Source organism: Salvia hispanica, chromosome 3 (genome assembly GCF_029641045.1).
Source record: "Salvia hispanica isolate PSC_SH4W2 chromosome 3, Shi_PSC_v1, whole genome shotgun sequence".
NCBI classification, from domain to species: Eukaryota; Viridiplantae; Streptophyta; class Magnoliopsida; order Lamiales; family Lamiaceae; genus Salvia; species Salvia hispanica.
In genome coordinates this window covers 10,836,183-10,860,727 of record NC_142694.1, presented here as the reverse complement: position 1 = coordinate 10,860,727, position 24,545 = coordinate 10,836,183, and the positions used below count along the sequence as shown (strand labels likewise).

The following is a 24,545-nucleotide window of genomic DNA, read 5'->3' as shown; positions in this document are numbered from 1 at the left end:
TCAATATATATTGGATATAAATTGTTGAAATAATCATGATTGAAAATCTAAAGAAAGCTTGACTTGATGTTAGTGTCATCTTATATTTGAAATATAAATCAATATCTATTGGTGGAAATCGTTGAATAATCATCCAACTCAAAAGCAGATTTTCTTTTTTGAAAAAAGGGGCAGAATATTTAATTTAAAGGGAAAAAAAATCATTACTAGCACTAATATCTGTATTAATTATTTCAACCTCAATCCATCCTAAATTAATTGAGATGTTTATTTTCTACCCAATTATAAAAAGAGAATCTAATAAAATAAAAATATAATAAAATAGAAGATAATAATAAAAAAAACTCATTTAATTTAGGAGTTAGAATTATACGAATCAATTTGACTTCGGATCAGGAAATAATAGCACGATTCATTCCTTCGTACATGAAATTTATGAAACTCTTTCATTTTCTTAAATTCTATTAGCACCAAATTTTATTTCGAGTTGTCTTAAATTACCTGTATTATTATTCATTTTTATATTTTATTTTCTCATCTAATCGTATTCAAATGGATGGTGCGAATAGCATGACTCTAAAGAGATAAAATAGAAGAGAAAATATTAAGAAACATTATGTATTTTTTGTTTTTTATCATATAAAGAAAATATAACACATGAAAAATTATGTATTTTGTTTTTTTATCATATAAAGAAAATAAATGACATGAATCAACCCAAAATCGAATAATAGTAATGATTAGTCCTAATCTCTCTATCTCATTTCAAAATTTTAAAACCAACGTCTCTTTTTAAAACACCGAAATCATATCTGTAACAATCCGCCACGTGTCCCACCCCTCCATCTCCTCCCACCCACCCCCTTCCTATATAAACCCTCTCCCGCAGAATTAATTCACACTCACTCTTTCTCTCTCTTTCAGTCTCCCCCAATTCTCTCTCTCTAGCCACAATCAACACAGCAAATCAGCGAAATCACGCATACAAAAATGGCAGCGATGAGGTCGACATTGGCAGCAACCTTCACCGTCTTCTTCCTCCTAGCGGCGGCATGCTCCGCGGCGAAATCGGCGCCGGCGCCGGCGGTGGACTGCTCGAGCCTGGTGCTGAACATGGCGGACTGCCTGACGTTCGTGACGGCAGGGAGCACCGCGAAGAAGCCGGAGGGAACGTGCTGCTCGGGGCTGAAAACGGTGCTGAAAACCGACGCCGAATGCCTCTGCGAGGCCTTCCGCAACAGCGCGCAGTTGGGGGTTACGCTCAACATCTCCAAAGCCTTGACCCTCCCCGCCGCCTGCCACGTCTCCGCCCCCTCCGTCTCCAACTGCGGCCGTAAGTTTCCGATCTCTTCCTATTTCCGTTGATTTTTTGCGAATCCGCCAGATTTGATTCGATCGTAAAATCGAATCGGTTCTAGGTCTATTTGATATGTGTAGATCCTTTCAAATCCGACGAAATCGGAGATATGGTGAATGATTTAGGATTTGATTTGGGGAATCACATCCATATCCTGCTAAAATTTTACTTTCAACTAAAAAAAAAATCCTCAAATTAACTTTACTCTAATTCTCTATTCCACTAGTATTTTTTTGTTGAATATTTTGCAGTTTCTGAATTTTGTTTATACTAATCGTTTTCTGTTTCCCTCTCTTATTTTGCAGTAAGCAGCGGTGCCGCACCAGGTAACTTCGCTCTTCACTAATTTATTTCCCTTGTGAATTAGGTCATATTAAATCTGACATAATTTAATGCTGAACCTCCACCAACAAAAACTAATTAATTATCAATTCTTGGTAAAATAAAGCTTTACAAATATTTTATTGTAACATGCTCCTTAATTTTAGGCAATTTCGTGCAGTTTTTTTTGTCTTTTATCATGCCACTCCCTAAATTAGGCCATTGTTTATTGCTCATCATAAACTTTGTTGTGGGATTTTTGATTCACCAGTTTCTGAGTTTGATGTTAAATTGTATGCACAATCTTGTGGTGCAGCTCTGGCTCCATCGGCCGCTCCTCCTAGCAATGTAGCCGAGACCCCTCGCGGCAGCATTGGTGCTAGTGAAGTCTCTCCTGCCCCGGCACCAGCCTCTACTCACTCGGCCGCTTCCCCCCTCGCGGCCTCTGTCTCCCTGCTCGTCTTAGCTGCCGCGTCGTTAGCTCTCTTCTAAGAGCAAGGCCGGATTGGGGAACTTTTTGTGCTGAGAAGGATGGTGTTTTAGTTCTTTAGATTTCGGTATATAGATTTATTTATTTCATCTCTACCGAATTTCTTACTAGTATTCATGACATTGAGATTGTATCAAATTTCTGGTTCCATTTTGCATTATGCTATGATGATTTATTTATCCAATTTGCTTCTTGAATCTGTTGATTATTTATTTTACTACTACATAGTTTCATGTTTTAATTTTAATAATTGCTGCGTGGTTGACTGGCTGTCTTTGCAAAATATGATGAGGCCGTGAATTTGCCGTGGGTAGTGGAAACATCCAAAATGATGAAAGTTGAGGACATTATTGATGGTGAAATTAAATGAGAATATATGCTTTGAATTTTTTTTTCTTTTATTCAAATAGCCCAAAGTTACAATATTGTGGGGCTCACAATATATAAAAGCGTACTATTAAATGATTCTCTAGCATATCATATTTCAAAATTCAGACGTACGGTGCATCTTTTATAACTAAATTGGGTAAGATTAACTACCAACTGATTAAGATTTTGAAACTTGAGCGTTGCAAATTGATGTTACATTTAAATATTTTATTTAGCAACATTAAATGAAAATTTCCCCTTTTGTAACATTACAGGCATCAGGCAGCAGAAATGTAGCTTACTTAATTACTATAGGGTATTCAGTATCCATCTATTTCAATATCCCAAAATTAGTGTAGACTGCCCCATTGTTCCTTTGTTTATTGTCTTTGTTTTTTTATGTTTTCAATGTATACGTTTTTAATGTACAATTATTTACAACAATATTATCTAAACAAACGCTTCTTGCTCGTTGAAATATTGGGTCTAGGCATGTACTAGAAGACTTAGTTGAGGGAAAACAAATCGAAAGTGATGTGAAGAGTTATTGAGTTCTTTGCCAATGTGTTTATTTATGACAAAGAAAAGATGAAATCGTTTAATTTTTTTGTAATATGGTTTAATACAAGCACAAGTTTAAAGTTATGCAACGAATCCAAGTAACCTTTTGTTAATGGTACAAACACTATAGTTACAAAATCACAATCATGAAACAGAACAAAGTTGGGTATACACATAAATTAACTTCATGTTAGAGAAATTAAGGTAAGAATTTAGTTGTATCTGTCTCTAGCATCTGATAATGTCGAAATTAATGGTTAAATTGAAGGAATTCCTCACCTTGGTGAATTAAGTGGAAAGTACCAATATATTTCTCATCTTGAACATTGTTGAATTTATTTAATTTCGCTAGATCAAAAATTTGGAGGAGTGATAAATTAAAAATAGAAACTTTGAATGACTAGATTTATTGTCCAATAGATTTCAATTTTTAAGTGCAAACATAATGAATACATACGTTTTAGCTATATCCCCCAACATTTTAGATTCTGTAAAACCATTTGATTTTTACATGTGTGTGTATGTAGTGTGAGTCTTAGTTAATTGAACAATGGACAAATAGAGAAAACAAGTGGAGTAAAAAAAATTTGATGGTATAATAGCACGGAACCAACAATGTGAGATCATAAAGATGAAAAAAAAAATCATGAAATACAACAAAGATGTGTTACACACACACTCTCAGTCTCTGTCTCTCTCTCAAGGCTGCATTTTGGGAACCAAAGTAGAGATAGCATCGGCAACTGTGAGGAAGATCCTCTCGTCTCCGACCACCTCAGCAAAGGCGGAGGCGTGCAGCTTGTCCAGCACAGCCTGGCCCGGATTCGCCAACACAAGCTGCAACAACCAAACATCCATATAGTACTATTAAATTAGTTACTAATCTTTATTAGGCTGTGGCATGTCACAAAAATATGACTTCACTTACCTCAATATCTCTCTTTTTCAGAGCCTTGTGAAGATCTTCCATGGAATGAATCCCACTCGTGTCTATATCTGTCACAGCTGAAAACAACAACAACAAGAATCTCTCAACCAAGATACATTAATTTGGAGTGTTATTGTATGATATTAATACGATTCTTACGTGACATATCTATGATCAAGTGATGGATCTTTTGCTTTTCTATTTCCTCCTCATCCTCCAGAATCCTCAATATCCTATAAAATAATCACATCTTCTGTCACCATCCCTACTAATAAAGTATAAAGCGAATTGTCTGTGTGAGTTGGCCTAGCGATAGATTAGTAATTTCTGAGCTAGTTACCTTTCCCGAACGTAATTGGAGTTGGAGAAGTAGATGGCAGAGTCGACACGGACAATAACAAGACCGGACACCTTAGTAGCCTCCGGATACTGCTGGATGTTGCGGTAAACAGAGGTTCTTGGCACTCTCCATGGAAGAGCAATCCTCGGGCGGGTGACTTGGAGAAGGATTTTAGCCAAGGAAATGGCGACCGCGATGAGAAGGCCCATCTCGACGCCAATGAAGACAACCCCAAAGAAAGCTCCCATACAGGCAACAAAGTCGAACTTGTCGATCTTCCATATGAGTATCATGGCCTCGTAGTCCAAGAGGCCAACCACAGCCGATATGATGATGGAGGCCAAGATGGCATTGGGGGTGTACTTGAAGAGAGGAGTGATCAAGAACAGAGTCAGCAGCACCACACACGACATCACTATGTTTGACATGGCGGTCTTGCACCCGGCCATGTAGTTCACAGCTGACCGCGAGAACGACCCTGTCGCCACATAGCAAGATGTCATTGATCCAATGATGTTCATCGATCCTAACGCCACCATTTCCTTGTTCCCGTCCAAGTGGTAGTCTTTCATGGCTGCAAATGTCCTCCCGATCGCCACAGCTTCCTGTCTCCATTAACCAAATTCGATTAGCCAGTGGTGGTGAGATTAAGATTTATGTTTGCTTACGGTTAGTGCGACAAGGCCGGTGATGGCGCCAATGTTGAAGCCTTTGGCAAGGTAGGTTCCGGAGAAGAATATTCTATCGAGGGAAGGAGGGTTGATGCCCTTCTCGATGTGTCGTACGATTTCAACTCCTCTTTCATCCGCGTGAGTGATGAATACGAAGAAGGTGGAGAGGACGACGGAGATCAAAGGAGCTATTGCCGGAACCCAAAAAAGATTCTTCCTCTTCTTCCCCTGACCATACCAACCAACAATTGATCATTAGACTACCACTACAAAATGAAATAGCTAGGAGGAGTACTCCACTTGTTGCTGGTTCTTACAATAAACTTGGCAGTGAGTAGAAAGGCCAAGAATGAAGCTCCTATCACAATAGTCTGCCAGTTCCACTGGAATCAAGCAAACACACATTATATTCATAAGTAATTAGTGTGTGAATCAAAGATATATAGTACTTGCATAATCAATTAAAAACTAGTATAGTGGACTGCATACATAAGTATATGATTACCCCATGACCAGCGTTAGTCCACACGGAACGCATGACAGAAACAATATCGGTATTTTGGGTGAAGCGGGCGGTCTTTATACCGAGAAAACCCTTGAGCTGTTGTAGGCCGATAGTGATGGCAGCTCCCCCCATGAACCCCACTATTGCCGCATGCGACAGAAAATCGATCAAGAATCCCAACCTACATTCTATCGTCGTCATCAAATACTCCTATTTTTCATTATAAAAGGAACCTTGTAGCTAGCTAGTTACCTGAAGAAGCCAAGTAGAAACTGAGTGACACCAGCGAAGAAGGTGGCGGTGAAGGCAAGGCGCTCGTAGTCATCCTTATGCAACCTGGGGTCAATCTCCTCTCGAAGCATACTCCCGACACCACCGCGTAAATCAATGGAGGGACAAAGCTGCTGTCTGCATATATATGTTATCAAAACCAAGCAACAACACTTGCATATTCAGATTGACTTGCTCAATCCATACTGAGGATCAAGACTAGCCAGCTTGGCGTAGCCGATATCCTGAGGGATGCAGAGGCTGGCAATAGTGAGGCCGCCGATGACATCTCCTTTCAACATTCCAAAGCTGTAGCGGCGGCCCCATTCAGCGCCTTGGACGCCGAGCAAGAGCTTCTTGGACTTGCGCTGCTCCTTGAATGGCCGAAAAGGGTCATTCATCGTGGAAGAATGTCTCCTTCAAGGTGTGCCTTATCTCGTCCACCAACCGTTGCTTCGGCGGCCTCCCCACCTTGTGCACGAAACGGGAAGACGCCATTTCTGCGGATTCATCTCCAATGCGACTCATTCTGCACTCACAAATTTCACAAAAAAAGAACAGTATATATATAGAGACATCAGACATAGTATATCGGAGAGGCGGGATTCCGTCCGGATTCAATGAACGTTGATGGAAAATCTGAGTTAGGATAATTAGGAAGGTCGCCTGTTTTCAGGGTAGTAGAGAGTCAAGAAATGGTCAACTAAGTCAATGAAGAAATCACGTCAGCGCGCTGAATGTAGACAGGATATGAAGCGAAAACACACACAAACAAAGTATAGTAGGAGTATATAAAACAGCTTCGCTGCATTTAATGCAATATGAATTTTTTACACTAATTTTTTTTAAATAAAATTTCTATGGTAATAGTAGTATAGTTGAAAATAATGTTTTTGTCTAGTCTACATTAAATGTAGTATCATATTTTATAGTCTTAAAGAATGTTTTATTTTATTTTTATTATTTTTAGTAAGTAAACTTTATATTTCACCTATTTATTCTTGGAGATACATTCTAATACATTTAGTCTCCGATTTTCTTTTGGAAAGTCAACTAATTTTTAAATACACATCAGTCAGTGGGATACTACTTTTTATTGGTGACAGGTGGAATATCTGAAAAGGGTATGGCTTTCTATCTATCCTCTCAATACCCCAAAATTAGCGTACGTAGATGTGTCTCTTTGTTCCATTTTTCTTGATCGGCGTTTTCTATGTTATTGAAATATAAAGTCATTGCAAATGCAATTGTGCTTATTTTTTTGACAAATTAATCTAATGTTGTGCAATGAACCCAAGTAACAATTCGTTAATGGGACAATATCACGGAGCCAACAATATGAAGAAATACAATTATGAAATAAAACAAAGATGTGAAATTAACACACCTCAATGGTGACCCGGTAATGCCCCAAAAATTTGAAATTTTAAATAACGCGAAATTATTAAACCTCGTGAATTATTGAAACTATATTTGTTAGAAATTCAAGGAGATTACATAGTAGTAGTAATATCGTAAATTGAATCATTAAAGTATGCGTTTGATTTTAGTTAAATTATTTAGTAGATAATTAATTAGATATTAAGAAAATAATTAATTTATGCAGATTGGGTTGAAATATTTGTATGTTAGGTTAGTAGAAATGGTACAAAAAGAAAGAATAAAATATAGTACTCTATTATCATCGTTCCTCTTTCTCATTCACACACCATTCTTTTCTAACCATCATTGGAGGAGAATTCTAGAGAGCACATTAACTCTTCATGTTTGTCAAATCGAATTCAGTTGTTTCTTTGTCTCTAACATCTGATAAACTCAAAATTAAGGGTTCAATCGAAGCAATTCTCTCACGTAGGTTAATTTATTTTATTTCGCTTAACGTATTGTTTGGCTAGGGTGGATAGAAATCATAGAATCAAGAGTAGTGATAAATTAATAATAGAAACTTTGAAGGTCGACTAAATTTATTGACCGGAAAGACTGATAATAAAATTTTGGGGAGTTGCTATCCTTGTTAAATTGATTAGTTGAAATTACTTATGCTATTGGGAGTATTTGAATGAGATATGAATTTAGGTCAAACTTTATTAAGAATTTCCCTAACTTTCATTTCTAACAATAATTTAAAACTATTTGGATTAGTTACAAGATTTTATTTAATTTGTGCTAATATCTGAATTTAATAGGGATTGGAAATTGAATTTGTTTGTCTTCCGTACTGCGAAGAAGAAGACTTAATTGGAGAGGGGAACAGTAACGAGCGATGTGAAGATTTACTAATTACGATAATCTAATCCTTTAATAGACTTATAATAATGTGTGAACGGTGTATTTAGTGTGTGAATTTTGTGTGTATGAATTTGTGGGTGTGAATTGTATGTATTGTGGGTGTGAAAATGTGTGTACATTAGGATTATTGTGCATCTTCCACCCTAATTGAGATTTTGTTAATGGTATAATATCACGGAACCAACAATATGAACAAATAGAGAAAAAAAAAATGCTTTTGTTACAAACTCACAATCATCATGAAACACAACAAAGATGTGTACACATACACTCCTCAAAATAACACAAACACACACACCTCAAATGTGATCTCTCAAGGCTGCATTTTGGGAACCAAAGTGGAGATAGCATCCGCCACGCCGAGGAAGATCCTCTCGTCTCCGACTGCCTCAGCAAAGTCGGACGCGTGCAGCTTGTCCAGCACTGCCTGCCCCGGATTTGCTAACACAAGCTGCAACAACCAAATATATATTGCTTAGTTACTAGTAGTAATAATTAAAAATACTACTATATGACTTCACTCACCTCAATATCTCTCTTTTTCAGAGCCTTGTGAAGATCTTCCATGGAATGAATCCCACTTGTGTCTATATCTGTCACAGCTGAAAACAACAACAACAACAACAATCTCTTAACTAAGATACATTAATTTGGAGTGTTATTGTATGATATTTATACGATTCTTACGTGACATATCAATGATCAAATGATGTATCTTCTGCTTTTCTATTTCCTCCTCATCCTCCAGAATCCTCAATATCCTATAAAATAGTAAATCACATCTTCTGTCACCATCTCGACATTTAAATTTATATTCATTTGCCTATCCAAAAAAAGTATACAGAGTACTGCTACAACTGAGCAAGTTACCTTTCCCGAACGTAATTGGAGTTGGAGAAGTAGATGGCGGAGTCGACACGGACAATAACAAGACCAGAAATCTTAGTAGCCTCAGGATACTGCTGGATGTTCCGGTAAACTGAAGTTCTGGGGACTTTCCCAAGAATAGCAATACGCGGCCGAGTGACTTGAAGCAGGATTTTAGCCAAGGAAATGGCGACCGCAATGAGAAGCCCCATCTCAACGCCGATGAAGACCACCCCAAAGAAAGCTCCCATACAGGCAACGAAATCGAACTTGTCGATCTTCCATATGAGGAGCATGGCTTCATAGTCCAAGAGGCCAACGACGGCCGAGATAATGATGGAGGCCAAGATGGCATTGGGGGTGTACTTGAACAGAGGAGTGATCAGGAACAGAGTCAGCAGCACCACCATTGACATCACTATGTTCGACATGGCGGTCTTGCATCCAGCCATGTAGTTCACAGCTGACCGCGAGAACGACCCTGTCGCCACATAGCAAGACGTCATCGATCCAATGATGTTCATCGATCCTAACGCCACCATTTCCTTGTTCCCGTCCAAGTGGTAGTCCTTCATGGCCGCGAATGTCCTCCCGATCGCCACAGCTTCCTGTTTGCATTAATCAAATCCGATTAGCTAGGCATGATAGAAATCCATAGTAGGGTTCAATCCTAAAGCCAATTGGTGATAGGAGAGGCCCACGAGACTTATACAGTTGTTTCAGTTTTCTCTTTACACTGATACGAGATAGTTATAGTATGTTTTTATTTTTAGTTTCAATTGCTTACAAGGTCTAGGTGGTGGTGTGAGATTTATGTTTGCTTACAGTTAGTGCGACAAGTCCTGCGACTGCGCCAATCTTGAATCCTTTCGCAAGGTAGGTTCCGGAGAAGAAGATTCGGTGGAGGGAGCTAGGGTTTATGCCTTTCTCGATGTGTCGTACAATTTCGACTCCATCATCTTCTGCATGAGTGATGAATACGAAGAAGGTGGAGAGGACGACTGAGATCAAGGGAGCTATCGCCGGAACCCAGAAGAGTTTCCTCTTCTTCTTTCCCTGATAAACAAAACAAACAATTCATTATAGCGAGTACGATGATGACAGCAATGACAATGAGACTGAAAGAAGTGGTTGGTTCTTACAATAAACTTGGCAGTGAGTAGAAAGGCCAAGAATGAAACCCCTATCACAATGGTCTGCCAGTTCCACTGGAATCAAACACAAATTACATTCATTAGTAATTAGAACAAGATATAAACATGCATCCACACACAACATATCATGTTTCGTGCTTCCAACTGATATATTTTAAATAGTTCTCAATTGAACCACTCGCTACACACACACATATATATATGATTACCCCATGATTTGCATTAGTCCAGACGGAGCGCATGACAGATACAATGTCGGTTTTCTTGGTGAAGCGGGCGGACTTTATACCGAGCAAACCCTTGAGCTGCTGAAGGCTGATGGTGATGGCCGCGCCCCCCATAAACCCCACAATCGCAGCATGCGATAGAAAGTCGATCAAGAATCCCAGCCTTCATTCAAACAAAATGTATGTTTTAGTCATATTTTTCATTATCTCATCTTTCTTATCAAACGACTCGACTCAGTTACCTGAAGAAACCAAGAACAAACTGAGTAATTCCAGCGAAAAAGGTAGCGGTAAAGGCAAGGCGCTCGTAGTCATCCTTATGCAACTTGGGGTCGATCTCTGCTCGAAGCATACTCCCGAGCAGGAGAGACACCACCGCCACCGGGCCAATCGCTATATCCCTGGAGCTCCCCATCATGGCGTAAATCAACGGCGGAACAAAGCTGCTATCTGCATATCACCCCATCAAACAAAACCAATAAAACACTTGCATATTCACATTCAAAACCAATCAAACACTTACACAGGCCATACTGAGGATCCAAATTAGCCAGCTTGGCGTATCCGATATCCTGAGGGATGCAGAGACTGGCGATGGTGAGGCCGGCGATGATGTCGCCTTTAAGCATGCTGAGCTTGTAGCGGCGGCCCCATTCGAGGATAGGGAAAACGGCCTGGGCCCCGAGCAAGAGCATCTTGGACTTGGGCTGGTCCTTGAACGGGCGGAGAGGGTCGTCGTGGAAGAATGTCTCTTTGAAGGTGTGGCTTATCTCGTCCACCAACCGCTGCTTCGGCGGCTTCCCCACCTTGTGCACGTAATGCTCGTGGCGGCGGGAGGAGGCGGCGCTCGCAATGTCGCCTGCTTCATCTCCGATGCGACTCATCCTTCCTTAACTGAGGAAAATGATACGAGGATACTATGCTTTTTATACTATTCACCAATCGGTTTATAACCTGATTTTTTAATCGGCAATGATTCAAGTTATTCAAGAACTAGATAAGCTGAGGATTTTTTATCAAAATAATTCAGTTGACTTTGGGAGATGACACTGCCTTGCTCATTAACTCTATTTGGTGAATCTTACTCAAAAAATGGCCTCTATTCAACTGAATGAAAAGCGTTAGATAGCTTCACACGCTTTTCCGCGCACAGCTTATCGAACAGGGATTTTGGCTCTTCATGTTCCTCAATAAGTAGAAAGGAATATCTTAATATTCCTCCATATATTTAATATTCATTTACAGAATTAGTCAACTATATTTTATGCATAACATGATAAGATCATAAGAGTAGCTTTAAAAGGAAAAAAATGAACACTAAGGAAAATATCTACTCGAATTCTGAGATATTTGATTTTGAACGTACACAAAAACAAAACATACTTTTAAATCACCGCATGTATAATAAATTAAGAGGAAAAAAGAAGCTAAAATTCTATTGTTAGTTTATTTCTAAAAAAGTTGTGATGTAATCATGTAAGCAAGAGCTGATCATATATAAATGATTGTACTGTTACATTAGAGTTTTTTTTATTATTTTGGTAAAGGAATTAAAAGACTTTTTGAACAACAAATAAATTTGGTTGCACCAGCCGGGAAGAGTTTTTAGTTTCATAATATTAGCTTATGTATTACTCCGTAGTAATAATTAAGAAAATTATATACCTCATTTTGTAGTACTCCTTGTTCAGTCCAAATAGTTATATTCAACTCGAAAATGGAGATTAACCACAAGAAAATAACTATAAACTCATGGAATTATTGAACTCTAATGGATAAATTATAAACTAAATTACATCACAAATTGAAAAATAAAACAATAATTGTGGAGTCGTCGATATTACGTTACAGCACACTGGTCAACAAACTAATTTCATCAATATATCAATTTTTTTTAAAAACTAATTTCATTTTATCATTTTAGAATGTCCACATAAAAACCTCATATTTGACGTGGTACATTTATTATCCTTCTTTCTTACATTTTCTACTCTCTCTCTCTCTCCCTCGATACTGATCATTCAATTTTTTCCGGCACTAAAAATATCTAATCGATGATTACAGGAGTATTTTTTTATGGAAGCATGTAGGAAAAATTCAAACATAAATCTGACCTTAAATTTAGAGTTGATGTGACTTAAGGCAGCAGTTGGCAAATTGCATTGCAACACATCCTCATCACGTCTTCAAGAAACTAAAACAAGTTGAAAAATTATAAGTACAGATAATACACACACACACTTGTATATTGAATAACCGACCAAAGCAAAGAGAGAGAGAGAGGGAGAAAACCTGAGAGGAGAGGCGGAATTCCGTCCAGATTCAATGAACAAGAAAGCGTTGAAAACAATCACAGATTTAATAATATGTAAATAATTATTTAATCTGGAAATTGAGTTATGAACACAGTTGTAGAGTGTGGAGAAGGTCAACTTGATGGTGGAGATGAAGCAAATTGATTGATCAAGATAACCAAACACGTCAGTTTTCGACTGTATGTTCTCACTTCTGAGAGAGAAAAGGGGAGATGAGTTATGGAGAGAGAGAAGAAGAAGAAGGGTATATATATAAGAGCTTCATTTTCTTCGCTGCATTTAATGCTATATCTAATTTTTTTTAAATTTTATTTTCTCTAGTATTGTTGAAAATAATGTTTTTGGAGTCATATTTTTGTCTTTGGCGAATTTTGCCGCATCCCTTTTAAAATTTTGTTACTAAGAATAATTATTCTAGTACAATAGAAGACAAAACGCTACAGGTGATTAGGGTTCAAATCACATCATTATTATCCACATATTAATCAACAGAATGAAGATTAATCACAATAGGAATAGTACTAATAAATAGAGTAATAGGAATAGTACTAATAACTAGAGGATGTATCATCTATCAAATGAAGCACCTGTTTATGGTTTAATGAGAAATGACATGAGTATTAAATGTCGCAATAAATTTAGTACTCCACTTACCTATTTTGAAGTGCCACAATACAGAAATGCTTATTAAGACACTTAAGAATGTAACAATAGATGTACCTATTGTGACATTTTTAAATGGACATGATAAGATTATCTTTTTTTTGGGTACCTCTAGGGTTGTACTTGTAATGGACTCGTCTATCGAATTTTATGTCGGCGCTACTCTGAATACTGGCTAGTCAAGTTACAATTTTATCGGATTAAAATTTTTAACACTTAGTCTTAAAGTTTCTGGTTTTGGACTAGCCCAATGAATCAATATGAGCTAAAAACTATTGATTGAAATTATCTTATATACTTTTCAATTTTATAGATTCAAATTTCATAATAAATACATATAAACACATCTACATCGTGATTAAATTTGCTTCATATATGTATAGCAAAAAATAAAAAATGAAAAATAAAAAATGAAAAATGAAAAGGAATATGAAAAAAACATCATACTCGCACAATAAGAAAATACTCCCTCCGTCCTACAAAGATTGTCCCATTTTTCTATTTTCGTCCGTCCCACAAAGTTTGTCTCATTTCACTTTTTACCATTTTTAGTAGATGACCTTATTCTCCACTAACTCATTCCTACTCACACTTTATTATAAAACTAATATATAAAAATAGGATCCACGCTCTACTAACTTTTTCAACTTACTTTTAATTACATTTCTTAAAGTCCGTGCCGGGTCAAAGTGGGACTATCTTTGTGGGACGGAGAGAGTAAGAAAATGTAAAACAAGTAACAACATCTCATTTTTGCAGCCCAACGGGCCACCCTGTTGGACTGACTCGCTTAACCCGCCAATCTAGGAATCATTCAATCATAGTTCCATGTTAATCGGGTTAGCCAATCGGATTCAGATTGTGCTAACATTCTTATAAGTAGCCACATGTATACGGGTAGTAATAAAATGCATACTTATTATTGTACAAACTCAAAACTCCTCAACACAGCTTCAACACAATTTCAATATAATATCAACACAGTGTCAAATTTCAAAATTTTAATGTCAACACAATACAACACAACATTAATCATTGACTATCGTTGAAATTCTGTTGACATTTTCCTATTGATGCTTTTTTGTGATCTGTTGATATTTTTCAATGATCCAGATTATAGTTTTGAGTTTATACAATATTTAGAGTTTTCATTTGATCACGTTCCTTTATCTTCTCCTCATTATAATAATTAAACATCTATTTTATGTTTTCCTTTCATAATGGCCTATATAAAAACTGTATTGAAAAAATATCTTGATTAAATAGGATCCCGTTAAGTTATAGCCACGTTGCTTACTATGTGTGTCCAAAAATTTTGGGCCACTATATGTCTATATATAGGTGGGATGAAAAATTTATGTGGACTCAATTGGTTTTACTAGTTTTCATGATTAGTAGTAGTGATATTTATCTCTTGTTCAATTGTTTTTATTTTAAAATTTTGACCCGTGTTAGTAATATATTTTGGCCATATTCATAATGCTTACATGATTATCCATTTCACCACTTGTTAGTACTACACTTAATTGGAATTATAATTGAAAAAATCTTAGTTCATCAATATATAAGAATCTGATACGATATGTACCTAGTTTAGTAACAGAGTGAAAACACTTCCAAAAATCGGCATCAGAATCATACAATCAAATTGTTAATGCTTGAAATTTCCGAATAATCCAAGCTATCATGCAGCTGTATTGGACCAGAACTACATAAAAAGCACTTTTGAAATTTCAACTTGAATAGATTTGACTTGTTTGCCCAAATTATTAACCAAGTCTTTTTTATTCTTCCAAAACCTACCCCAGAAATAAGTCACACTATACCCTACTTAATTTCCTTTTATTTTCAATGTTGAAAATTCTTTTTTTTTTTTGTGATTCCATTGGGTCCAGATAGATGTATACATATGTGATGTGATGTTCACACAACTTTATTTATCAACGACTTAATAAATGTGGTCAACTTTTCAATAAATCATGACAATTTATGAAATACACACAAAATAAAATACATAAGCTAGTATTATAGTGTAGTTGACAAAAGTAAAAAGTGCTCGCCCTTGAAAGGGAAAAGTTCCAACCTTTCCAACTTTTTGAAAATTTAAGCATCAAGCCTGTTTAAGCCCATAACCGTATTTGTTGAAAAATTGTGTGTGATTAGAATATATAGATTGGACTATAAATTTATGATAAAATGTATTTCACATCAAGTTGACAAAATTAAAGTGAATGGGTTGGGCAGGAAAAAAAAGCTGAAATCCAAAAGAAAATAAGTTTCAGCACGTGAACTCAAGAGTAGTCAACATGATAGCTACAAGAATTGTTTTATTCGCAATTATTCTAGATGATTATATTATCTATGGGGAGAGAATATATAACTATATTAGTTCGTAAATGGGATGAGATCCCTTACGATGGAAGAAAAACACAGCAAATGGTGTTGTGGTTGAGACGCATCTGCAATTTTCTTTTTCTTTTTCTTTGTTTAATAAGTTTTTAGTTATTAGTATAATATTTTTTATATATAAAAATTCAAAATACTTTAAATTTAGTTTGATTTATAAAGTAAAAGGCTTACCAATTTTAATTATCACATCATATTATATATTTTATGTTTTTGTTTAATATTTTTATTTTTTACATAAATATAATATCTTATGTGATAAAATTTTAAATAAAAATATAAAATGTGTATAAAATAAAAAATAAACATATTATACAAGAATACGTCAGATAATAAAACATGTTAAACTATGCTAATAGAAAGAGATTTAAAAATTAGGATTGATTAAAGGTTTGAAAATTAAAGAAGGTTAAAAAAGAGAACGAAAATGTTGAAAAGGAAAATGGAGATAAAAAACAAACATGCGTTTAATGCCAAGACTTCTGCGTTTTAACTTTTAAGGACGGGATTGGTGTGATGTGTTAAATAGAACAACAGAGGATCCAAGTCCTTCGTAAATACATTAATATCAATTTGGGTAAAAAACATATTTATTCGTAATTCATTATCAGTTCACTAATCCATAAATATCAGTAATTTATTCAATATTAGTTCCTGACTAAATATCATAAACTAATCGTACTCCATAATTTATGATGTCTATTGATATTAATATTAGAGATTGTATGATTTTCCGTTTTCAAAATTATCACTTGAACGATTCCATGTTATCTAGTAGATGAATGTCTAAATTCATGTATTTAGATATTAATATTAGAGATTCTATGATTTTCCGTTTTCAAAATTATCACTTGAACGATTCCATGTTATCTAGTAGATGAATGTCTAAATTCATGTATTTAGATATTAATATTAGAGATTGTATGATTTTCCGTTTTCAAAATTATCACTTGAACGATTCCATGTTATCTAGTAGATAAATGTCTAAATTCATGTATTTAGAATCAAAGTGGCTTTGAGTGAATCTTGACTAACATTGGTGTGATAAAGGAAAGTTGAAACGATGCAAATTGGGAAGCTATATTTGATTTCAAATTTATATTTGTAAATTGATAATTATATTTCAACAAAATAATAGTCCAAAATCTAAAATGTTAATGGGCTTCATCATTTGTATGAACGGTTTAAAGAGTTTCATTTGTGGCTTGGTATGTTTTAATTGTTACAACGAATTTGGGGCCCAAAGGTGTTGAAAAGCCACTGCTTTACATGAAGTAGTAGTACTATGCATAGCTCTATTTCGACCCAATATTTTAACTGAATAAATTAATTATTTTCTTAATATCTAATTATATTATCTAATAAAATAATTTAACTAAATCAAACACATACTTTAATAATTCAAATACATAGTACGTAATCACCTTGAACAGGATCTTTACCCCAAAACATGAGATCCGTCACCTCAAACCTAATATCTAGAGTAGAATTTTTGTCAAAAAAAGGAAAAATTGGATATTAGGGTCGAGGAGTCTTGGTGTTGGTGTTGGTGTTGGTGTTACCTCCTTATTCTTTCTAGAGAATGACATCTTGTGCTAGTGTTAGTGTTAGTGTTAGTGTTACCTCGTTATCCTTTCTAGAGGATGACATCTTGTGCTGTGCTATTCTCAATGAAAACGAAAGAGTGCTATATAGAAAGAAAGAAAGGTGTAATGGACTAGTGAATAGGTTTATCCGATGTGTAATAGTAGTGGTCAACTCATGTGATCTTACCCAATTTTCTAACCAATATAGATACTAGGACTGCTAAATATATCGAAATACCGCACTTATCGTACCGAAAAAATATTGGAAATACCGAATTTACGGTATACCGCATGTTGCGGTATGGTATGATACCTTACCGATAGATTTCGGTACGGTAAAGGTATAGATTTTCCTATACCGCATTTACGATATTTGCCAAAAATTTAATATATATGTTGTATTTAAAGTTTATATAAAAAATAGTTAATATGTTAAAATCCCTAACCCTACTTCCATATTTTAGTTCAGCCGCCCCCAACCCCAAACACAGTCACGCAGAGATGCAAATCAAGTCCACTGTATAGATTTAATTGTGGTGTAGTTTTAATCTTTTGGACACTATCTAAATAGTTGAAATTTTATTTTAAATATTTGGCTATAATAGAATTTTTTTTTGGTATGAAACACAGGTATAACGGTATGTCATACCTTATTTTGGTATACCGAAGTCTGTATGTCATACCTTATTTCAGTATAACATAAAAGTACGGCATAGACGGTATGGTAACAGTATCAGAAATAATCATACCGAATTTTCGGTATACCGAAAAGTTCGGTAAGGTATAGGTATGATATTTTCTCATACCGCAATTTGCGGTACGGTATGCGGTATGACAATTTCAGTGCGGTATACCGTACCGTGCCCCCCGTAATCGATACATCTTTTCCAATCCAATGGGAAATCTCAATAATTCTTGAATTTGTATAATTTCTCGTTATTTTAAATATTCAATTTTCACCATTGAGGCGTGCTAGTTTGACGAACCTATATTGGATTACTATCTTTGTTGTATTTTATTGTATCATTAACGAAAGGTTACTATAGGGTTCGTTGCATAACTTCAGGCTTATTTGTCATAAAAATAAACACAACTGCAATTACTGTAGATTTCAATAATAAGTGTTCATGTATACTATTATCATTCTTTATTTGTATATTAATTGTACATTAAAAACACTGACCAAGATAAAAGAGACACATCTACACTGATATTGGGGTATTCTCAAACGGTGAAATTCCCATTAATTATTGTTAAACAAAATACTCTGTATCTAATTTTGCCATCAATGTGCATTTCTTAATCAGTTAGTATTAATCTTTTACCTAATTGGGTAAAACACGCAAATGTAACCGTCTTTTCCATTTATTAAAATTTTCCCTTAAATGGACAAAAGTATGACTTTAAAGTTTAACCATTAGTCCATTACTACTATTCTCAAATAAAATTGAGAAAATTAAAATAAGTTTTAAAAACTCATATTGCATTAATGCAGCTATATATTCTGTGTGTCTTCCCTTAAAATTGAGAAAAAGCAAAGTTACTTGTATATGAAATAATTGTATTTCTTCATATTGTTGGCTCCGTGATATTGTCCCATTAACGAATTGTTACTTGGGTTCATTGCACAACATTAGATTAATTTGTCAAAAAAATAAGCACAATTGCATTTGCAATGACTTTATATTTCAATAACATAGAAAACGCCGATCAAGAAAAATGGAACAAAGAGACACATCTACGTACGCTAATTTTGGGGTATTGAGAGGATAGATAGAAAGCCATACCCTTTTCAGATATTCCACCTGTCACCAATAAAAAGTAGTATCCCACTGACTGATGTGTATTTAAAAATTAGTTGACTTTCCAAAAGAAAATCGGAGACTAAATGTATTAGAATGTATCTCCAAGAATAAATAGGTGAAATATAAAGTTTACTTACTAAAAATAATAAAAATAAAATAAAACATTCTTTAAGACTATAAAATATGATACTACATTTAATGTAGACTAGACAAAAACATTATTTTCAACTATACTACTATTACCATAGAAATTTTATTTAAAAAAAATTAGTGTAAAAAATTCATATTGCATTAAATGCAGCGAAGCTGTTTTATATACTCCTACTATACTTTGTTTGTGTGTGTTTTCGCTTCATATCCTGTCTACATTCAGCGCGCTGACGTGATTTCTTCATTGACTTAGTTGACCATTTCTTGACTCTCTACTACCCTGAAAACAGGCGACCTTCCTAATTATCCTAACTCAGATTTTCCATCAACGTTCATTGAATCCGGACGGAATCCCGCCTCTCCGATATACTATGTCTGATGTCTCTATATATATACTGTTCTTTTTTTGTGAAATTTGTGAGTGCAGAATGAGTCGCATTGGAGATGAATCCGCAGAAATGGCGTCTTCCCGTTTCGTGCACAAGGTGGGGAGGCCGCCGAAGCAACGGTTGGTGGACGAGATAAGGCACACCTTGAAGGAGACATTCTTCCACGATGAATGACCCTTTTCGGCCATTCAAGGAGCAGCGCAAGTCCAAGAAGCTCTTGCTCGGCGTCCAAGGCGCTGAATGGGGCCGCCGCTACAGCTTTGGAATGTTGAAAGGAGATGTCATCGGCGGCCTCACTATTGCCAGCCTCTGCATCCCTCAGGATATCGGCTACGCCAAGCTGGCTAGTCTTGATCCTCAGTATGGATTGAGCAAGTCAATCTGAATATGCAAGTGTTGTTGCTTGGTTTTGATAACATATATATGCAGACAGCAGCTTTGTCCCTCCATTGATTTACGCGGTGGTGTCGGGAGTATGCTTCGAGAGGAGATTGACCCCAGGTTGCATAAGGATGACTACGAGCGCCTTGCCTTCACCGCCACCTTCTTCGCTGGTGTCACTCAGTTTCTACTTGGCTTCTTCAGGTAACTAGCTAGCTACAAGGTTCCTTTTATAATGAAAAATAGGAGTATTTGATGACGACGATAGAATGTAGGTTGGGATTCTTGATCGATTTTCTGTCGCATGCGGCAATAGTGGGGTTCATGGGGGGAGCTGCCATCACTATCGGCCTACAACAGCTCAAGGGTTTTCTCGGTATAAAGACCGCCCGCTTCACCCAAAATACCGATATTGTTTCTGTCATGCGTTCCGTGTGGACTAACGCTGGTCATGGGGTAATCATATACTTATGTATGCAGTCCACTATACTAGTTTTTAATTGATTATGCAAGTACTATATATCTTTGATTCACACACTAATTACTTATGAATATAATGTGTGTTTGCTTGATTCCAGTGGAACTGGCAGACTATTGTGATAGGAGCTTCATTCTTGGCCTTTCTACTCACTGCCAAGTTTATTGTAAGAACCAGCAACAAGTGGAGTACTCCTCCTAGCTATTTCATTTTGTAGTGGTAGTCTAATGATCAATTGTTGGTTGGTATGGTCAGGGGAAGAAGAGGAAGAATCTTTTTTGGGTTCCGGCAATAGCTCCTTTGATCTCCGTCGTCCTCTCCACCTTCTTCGTATTCATCACTCACGCGGATGAAAGAGGAGTTGAAATCGTACGACACATCGAGAAGGGCATCAACCCTCCTTCCCTCGATAGAATATTCTTCTCCGGAACCTACCTTGCCAAAGGCTTCAACATTGGCGCCATCACCGGCCTTGTCGCACTAACCGTAAGCAAACATAAATCTTAATCTCACCACCACTGGCTAATCGAATTTGGTTAATGGAGACAGGAAGCTGTGGCGATCGGGAGGACATTTGCAGCCATGAAAGACTACCACTTGGACGGGAACAAGGAAATGGTGGCGTTAGGATCGATGAACATCATTGGATCAATGACATCTTGCTATGTGGCGACAGGGTCGTTCTCGCGGTCAGCTGTGAACTACATGGCCGGGTGCAAGACCGCCATGTCAAACATAGTGATGTCGTGTGTGGTGCTGCTGACTCTGTTCTTGATCACTCCTCTCTTCAAGTACACCCCCAATGCCATCTTGGCCTCCATCATCATATCGGCTGTGGTTGGCCTCTTGGACTACGAGGCCATGATACTCATATGGAAGATCGACAAGTTCGACTTTGTTGCCTGTATGGGAGCTTTCTTTGGGGTTGTCTTCATTGGCGTCGAGATGGGCCTTCTCATCGCGGTCGCCATTTCCTTGGCTAAAATCCTTCTCCAAGTCACCCGCCCGAGGATTGCTCTTCCATGGAGAGTGCCAAGAACCTCTGTTTACCGCAACATCCAGCAGTATCCGGAGGCTACTAAGGTGTCCGGTCTTGTTATTGTCCGTGTCGACTCTGCCATCTACTTCTCCAACTCCAATTACGTTCGGGAAAGGTAACTAGCTCAGAAATTACTAATCTATCGCTAGGCCAACTCACACAGACAATTCGCTTTATACTTTATTAGTAGGGATGGTGACAGAAGATGTGATTATTTTATAGGATATTGAGGATTCTGGAGGATGAGGAGGAAATAGAAAAGCAAAAGATCCATCACTTGATCATAGATATGTCACGTAAGAATCGTATTAATATCATACAATAACACTCCAAATTAATGTATCTTGGTTGAGAGATTCTTGTTGTTGTTGTTTTCAGCTGTGACAGATATAGACACGAGTGGGATTCATTCCATGGAAGATCTTCACAAGGCTCTGAAAAAGAGAGATATTGAGGTAAGGGAGTCATATTTTTGTGACATGCCACAGCCTAGTAAAGATGAGTAACTAATTAACAGTATACATTTGGTTGTATTGTATTAGCTTGTGTTGGCGAACCCGGGACAGGCGGTGCTGGATAAGCTGCACGCCTCCGACTTTGCTGAGGTGGTCGGAGACAAGAGGATCTTCCTCACAGTGGCGGATGCTATTTCTATTTTGGTTCCCAAAATGCAGCCTTGAGAGAGACAGAGAGAGAGATCATATCGCAATGTAAAAGAGACGGTGCAATTTGTTGAAGATTTTTATTATTGTTTCATTTTTTTATTGTAGTTGAAGTCGCGAAGAGGATCACCTAATCCTACTCCACCCTACCACATACATAGGTGATCCTGCGTCGTTTGTTTAGGCGCGAAAGTTTTAGTAATGCATCGATTGTTAGTCATATGAGTCGGTCCTAGTCAACTATTGTGAATTTGTTCGCCAAAATTGAGATGAAAAATTTGGGACTCACTTGTAGTATAATTGACATTAACAGTCCTCACAAGTCAAATCATCTTGCTTTTCAATTACCAATATTCAAGCTCCCATAGTGATTACATCATCATTATCAAAGTCACAGACACACAGATCCCAAGTTAACTAGAATAGCAAACTTAAAACTTCAATGAATTTTACGCCGAAATGTGTTGAAACTGGCAGTTCAATTGCATCTCATAGCATTCCCGTTTTCCTAAAACCTCTCTTATTTATCCCTAACTCCTGCCACATTAGCGCCACATCAGCACCATAATTTATCCACAGTTTTTAGCCAACTTTTAGCCAACTGCTCCAATGGTTTCTCCCTTATTTCTCCCTAACTCAACATTTCATTTTTACATCATCACTAATTTAATTGTTTTATTTTTGTATATCTCCTCGTCGGACCGAGAATGAGAAGACGATTCAGAATTCATTAAATATAGATGGAGAGAGAAAAAATAAATGAAGAGAGAAAAGGGATGAGGATGAGGAGAGAATGAAGAGAGAAAATGGATGAGGATGAGGAGAGAATGAAGAGAAGGTGTGTATTTATAGGGGGAAAATTAAAAATATATATATATATATATATATATATATATATATTTATCGCCGAATTATCGCCCACAGTGGTCCGCGATAATTCGGCGATAATCCGGCGATTTTTCGCCGGTTGGCGATAAAACGGGAGGAAAAATCGCCGAATTATCGCCGACCTCTCCCATTGGTCGCCGATAACTCGGCGATAGACGGCGAAAAAAACGCCGACTTTTAGCCGGCACCATTGGGAGTGCTCTTAGGATTACTTAAATTACGATACTTTTGTTATGCTTAGCTTCTTTTTTTTATAAATAAGCATAAACTTTAAAGATCACGTAACGATAGAATTAAATAAAGTATAAAAAATTTCACTTTGAGCATTAACAACTCTACCACTAGGCAAAACATACAAAAATAGCTCATCTTATTTTAAAATTAATTAGAATTATTAACTTGTTACTCTCTTCGTTCCATAAAAAATATCTCATTTTTAATTTTAGTTTGTCATCTTTCTATATCTGAAAAAAGTTTTCAATCACGTTAATATAATATTATATTTTCTCTCTATTCAACACACAAAACAAAATCTACTAAAATTTTGTGCCGTCTCAATCACATTAATATAATATTATATATTATAACATGCAGTACATTGTGTTTTTTGAATCGCTTTCTTCCTTTTTTATATTTTTTAATATTGATACTTTGTATCTTTATTTTTTTTGTTATTCTTATATTGGAATATGATACATAATAGTAGTCTTAAAAAGTTTATGTATATTTTAATTGATCTCAAACATAATTATTGTAAAATGGATTATATTGTATAATTACACATACCTTCACATAAATCCGTTGTCGTCCAGCGGTTAGGATATCTGGCTTTCACCCAGGAGACCCGGGTTCGATTCCCGGCAACGGAAACTTTTTTTTATTGGTAGAGTTTTCAACCCTCGACACTATTATTTTATCTTTACAAAAATTCTATTTCATCACGAATTATTATCAAATAATAAAATACTTAACAATGAAGGGCCTAGCCGTCTAGCCAAATCTAAATGCTCTAAACATGTGCAAATTTCTTACTAGTATGTAATTTTGTTCCCATGTAATTACATACTCAATCACCCCTTAAATTTTGTCGCATTTTTTCATTTTCGTCCGTTCCACAAAATTTATCACATTTCACTTCTTATCATTTTTTTTATAGTAGACCTTATATTCCACTAACTCATTACAAATCACATTTTATTATAAAATTAATATATAAAAGTAGGACTCACTCTTCACTAACTCTTTCAACTCACTTTCCATTAGATTTCTTAAAATCCCCGTCCGGTCAGAGTGTGACAAAATGTAAGGGACGAAGGGAGTATTGTTTCCTCCATTCTAACTAGTTACAACATTTCTTTTGTACACGAAGATTAAAAAATTGTGTTATATGAGTTAAATAAAAATAAAATAAAATAGAAGAAATAAGAGAGAGTA

General features: G+C 36.2%; 2 protein-coding genes, 1 non-coding gene and 2 pseudogenes across 4 annotated transcripts; 3 read left to right on the top strand and 2 right to left on the bottom strand.

Annotated features, from left to right (window-relative positions):
• The first annotated feature begins 904 nt into the window (after window positions 1-904).
• On the top strand, window positions 905-2,365 carry LOC125211669 (non-specific lipid transfer protein GPI-anchored 11). Its single transcript, XM_048111563.2, has 3 exons — window positions 905-1,333; window positions 1,663-1,683; window positions 1,995-2,365. The coding sequence occupies exons 1-3, from the start codon at window positions 991-993 to the stop codon at window positions 2,168-2,170; spliced, it is 540 nt and encodes a 179-aa protein (XP_047967520.1). The 5' UTR covers window positions 905-990; the 3' UTR covers window positions 2,171-2,365.
• A 1,337-nt stretch (window positions 2,366-3,702) lies between these two features.
• LOC125209203 (sulfate transporter 1.3-like) lies at window positions 3,703-6,473 on the bottom strand (annotated as a pseudogene).
• Window positions 6,474-8,298: 1,825 nt separating this feature from the next.
• Window positions 8,299-12,899, bottom strand: LOC125214419 (sulfate transporter 1.3-like). Its single transcript, XM_048115442.2, has 11 exons — window positions 12,642-12,899; window positions 12,464-12,543; window positions 10,873-11,243; window positions 10,592-10,799; window positions 10,332-10,512; window positions 10,111-10,176; window positions 9,794-10,024; window positions 8,972-9,576; window positions 8,789-8,862; window positions 8,627-8,703; window positions 8,299-8,552 (listed from the first exon to the last, which is right to left on the bottom strand). Exons 3-11 carry the CDS (start codon window positions 11,231-11,233, stop codon window positions 8,415-8,417), a joined length of 1,941 nt encoding a protein of 646 aa, XP_047971399.1. The 5' UTR covers window positions 11,234-11,243; window positions 12,464-12,543; window positions 12,642-12,899; the 3' UTR covers window positions 8,299-8,414.
• Window positions 12,900-19,568: 6,669 nt separating this feature from the next.
• On the top strand, window positions 19,569-22,522 carry LOC125209202 (sulfate transporter 1.3-like; annotated as a pseudogene). The gene is made up of 8 exons (XR_016137342.1): window positions 19,569-20,248; window positions 20,320-20,500; window positions 20,623-20,688; window positions 20,778-21,008; window positions 21,072-21,676; window positions 21,784-21,857; window positions 21,940-22,016; window positions 22,104-22,522. The product of XR_016137342.1 is annotated as a sulfate transporter 1.3-like (transcript).
• Window positions 22,523-23,908: 1,386 nt separating this feature from the next.
• On the top strand, window positions 23,909-23,980 carry TRNAE-UUC (transfer RNA glutamic acid (anticodon UUC)). The gene has a single exon. It is a non-coding gene; the product is annotated as a tRNA-Glu (tRNA).
• The last annotated feature ends 565 nt before the right edge of the window (window positions 23,981-24,545 follow it).

Bases quoted from the DNA above. Each gene is read 5' to 3' on its own strand.
- LOC125214419 (XM_048115442.2), bottom strand. From the start codon at position 11,233: ATGAGTCGCATCGGAGATGAAGCAGGCGACATTGCGAGCGCCGCCTCC. The intron at 10,513-10,591 runs GTAACTGAGTCG...GTTTGAATGAAG, and splicing joins TTTGTTCTTGGTTTCTTCAG to GCTGGGATTCTTGATCGACT. The intron at 8,704-8,788 runs GTAAGAATCGTA...TGTTGTTTTCAG, and splicing joins TTTGATCATTGATATGTCAC to CTGTGACAGATATAGACACA.
- LOC125211669 (XM_048111563.2), top strand. From the start codon at position 991: ATGGCAGCGATGAGGTCGACATTGGCAGCAACCTTCACCGTCTTCTTC. The intron at 1,334-1,662 runs GTAAGTTTCCGA...CTTATTTTGCAG, and splicing joins CTCCGTCTCCAACTGCGGCC to TAAGCAGCGGTGCCGCACCA. The intron at 1,684-1,994 runs GTAACTTCGCTC...CTTGTGGTGCAG, and splicing joins AAGCAGCGGTGCCGCACCAG to CTCTGGCTCCATCGGCCGCT.